Source organism: Bison bison, unplaced genomic scaffold (genome assembly GCF_000754665.1).
Source record: "Bison bison bison isolate TAMUID 2011002044 unplaced genomic scaffold, Bison_UMD1.0 scf7180017864178, whole genome shotgun sequence".
Classification (NCBI taxonomy): Eukaryota; Metazoa; Chordata; class Mammalia; order Artiodactyla; family Bovidae; genus Bison; species Bison bison.
Window position 1 is genome coordinate 2,560,968 of NW_011494750.1, and position 3,041 is coordinate 2,564,008.

Below are 3,041 nucleotides of genomic sequence, written 5' to 3' on the forward strand. Positions count from 1 at the left end.
GCTCTGGTTGGAAATCAAAGTGAGGAAGGTGGAAGAAAACGGACAGAAGAGCTGGTCAGTGTCTTATGAACTGCTACCATGGAAACCACTGCTTTGCTCTTCTATGCAAATGAGGAGCTTTCTGGAACAGGGCCAGTCTTGAGCTACTTCTCCTCCAGAAATGGCTACAACAGGGTTTGATAGTTTTCAGACTGCAGGTTATCATCCATTAGTCACTCATGAAAATATAAGTGAGAAAGCTTTCTCTTGGTTATATATGTATATACAGGTCAAAATATATTCTGCGCTACAACTGGAAGTCACATGTTTGTGGAGTTGGGAGGGCAAGGCCGCGTGCTGCTTGTAACTGCATCAAACACTTCACATTAATCATGGTAGAGATGAAGTGAAAAAAGAACCATATACCGCAATATCTACAATAACAGTACCACCGGGAAACTCACATTGTTATTTAAAATATATAATGTAAATAGGATTTTGACAGTATAAAAATTAAATGCTTATGAAAAACTCAAGGAAGGTCAAAGGGCATACAAGCCAAGTACTATACAGATAGTTTCCTTAAAAGATAAATTTTAATATACAGAATAAAATTCAAGAGTTTATTTTTTCATGTTTCCCCAAATCTGTGGCCATGAATGCCTCTAAATCTGACCAGGAGAGTTTATATTTTGGTCCAATACATTATTAGACTACTTGTATGATCAAGTCCGGCTTGATTATCATAAATCATAGCAGTTAATGGAATTTACCTGGAAAATATTATTTTTATAGATGATAAATTTTCTATTTTTTCTTAGCTAAAAGTTTATTCCACTTTAGCCTCAGAATCAGATTCAAGATATCTTCCTTAACAGCTGGTCATCATGTTAGGGTTAATCTAGGAAAATTATTTACTACTTTATTGAAGATCATAAAAAAAAAATTCCACAATAAATAATGAAAAAAGTACGCAAAATCATTAGCCTCTGTCTGCAATACAGAAAATACATGTCAATTCTGGACCAAAATAATTCCATTGAAATACAAAAAGCGATAGGGAAGAATGCAAGGATTTGCACTGACTGCTTTTGGTGGTCAGCTACAACAAACCAACAACCCTCAGCTATTTTGCAAAGTGAAGGTGGGGTTTAATTTGCAGATAAAGAATGTCTTCGGTAGTTTAAAAAAATATAAACTCTAAAAAAGCTTGTGAATCATATAAAAAAGCAGCTGTCTGAGACCAAGGTTGAAACCCAGAAATCTGTGTGTTAGCACCACCAGCAAGCACAGGTCCTGTGACTCATCCACCCTCCTCTCTCGTGCGGAACGCAGACCGGACGCTGTACACGTCATTTATAGGTGTAAAGGCTGGCCCGGAGTCCAGGTTTCCTGTAGGGTAAAGTCTCAAGCCCGAAGAGGCACCAAGCGGTCACAAAGCCTGGGCAACCGTCCAGGTCACAAGTTCCGACGATACAACAAATCCCGTGTTGCCTTATCAACTTTTTGCTGGTAGTCCTCCAATTTGTCAAGTATTTTCTGGGACAGCTGTAGGAGAAACGAAGGGAATTGTTAGAGATAGGTCAAGGACTGAAAAAGACTAAAGTTATCACTTTGATGTCACCAACCAGATGTCCCCTGATAAAGCTGTTAGCCACTGTGCTTCATTTAATCACCGTTCAGTATAGGAGTCTGCTCTGTGGCTCCACTGCTAAAACTGGACTTTTCTATTATATACAATACTCCAAACTTGTTTTCTTAATGAATTTCTAAATATGCAAATCATACCAGTATTTTTAATAAAAGCTTCATTAGCTCTTGTCCCAGGACCAGAAAGCTTATATGTGATTTAACTAATCATTTCGTAAAGGGGTAGAATTCCCTGGTGGCTCAGATGGTGGAGAGTCTGCCTGCAATGCCGGAGACCCAGGTTCAATCCCTGGGTTGGGAAGATCCCCTGGAGAAGGAAATGGCAACCCACTCCAGTATTCTTGCCTGGAAAATCCCATGGATGGAGGAGCCTGGAAGGCTACAGCCCATGGGGTCGCAAAGAGTCAGACATGACTGAGCGACTTCCCTTTCAGTTTTTCACAGAGAGAATGGGCAGCACGTGAAGGGCAATGCATGGCTTCGGCCCCTCTCTTAATCCCTGAGAACCAAAAGAGCAGGCTTTGCAACTGCTAGTGCAAGGACTTATGGAATCTAAGGTGCCTCAGGACAGGGTTTACTCACTGCGATGTTGTGACTGTTGGCAGTGTTCTCTCCCAGAGCCTGGAGAAGCTGATCAATGGAGGAGTATGGGAGCCACACCATTGGAGCCGTGGCGGACAGTGGGAACTGAAAGGAAAAATATGGATCGTTTGAAGAAAATCTGAAAAGTGGACCCTTTCTTCTGGGCAGTTACTTCCATAGGATTCAATAACATGAAACACTTTTTCTTTTCACAGCAAGGGATTGTGTGTGTATGCATGCAAGTGCATCCACACACACACACACGTGTGCACATAGGCACATGACTGGACCCCTCCTCCCCCAACTCTTTTCAACTGGGGAACTAGTGCTTTTCTTAGTTAAATCAAATGCGTATTTTTAAATTCATGTCATCTTTTATCTTAAAGCAGGCCTAAGGCCAATTATCTATTTCTGCTTTATTGACTATGCCAAAGCCTTTGACTGTGTGGATCACAATAAACTGTGGAAAATTCTGAAAGAGATGGGAATACCAGACCACCTGATCTGCCTCTTGAGAGACCTATATGCAGGTCAGGAAGCAACAGTTAGAACTGGACATGGAACAACAGACTGGTTCCAAATAGGAAAAGGAGTATGTCAAGGCTGTATATTGTCACCCTGCTTATTTAACTTATATGCAGAGCAAATCATGAGAAACGCTGGGCTGGAAGAAACACAAGCTGGAATCAAGATTGCTGGGAGAAATATCAATAACCTCAGATATGCAGATGACACCACCCTTATGGCAGAAAGTGAAGAGGAACTCAAAAGCCTCTTGATGAAAGTGAAAGTGGAGAGTGAAAAAGTTGGCTTATAGCTCAACATTCAGA

At 41.0% G+C, this 3,041-nt stretch overlaps 1 protein-coding gene across 1 annotated transcript in view; it reads right to left on the reverse strand.

The window, feature by feature from the left end:
• Positions 1 to 553: 553 nt before the first annotated feature.
• The window catches only part of NUP160 (nucleoporin 160kDa), a 43,962-nt gene continuing 41,474 nt past the window's right edge, over positions 554 to 3,041 (reverse strand). Inside the window, exons 35-36 of the mRNA XM_010842426.1 lie at positions 2,212 to 2,316; positions 554 to 1,527 (exon numbers count right to left, since the gene is read on the reverse strand). Coding sequence (XP_010840728.1) covers positions 1,438 to 1,527; positions 2,212 to 2,316 — 195 coding nt within the window. The 3' untranslated portion in view covers positions 554 to 1,437. The remainder of the gene's footprint in view (positions 1,528 to 2,211; positions 2,317 to 3,041) is intronic.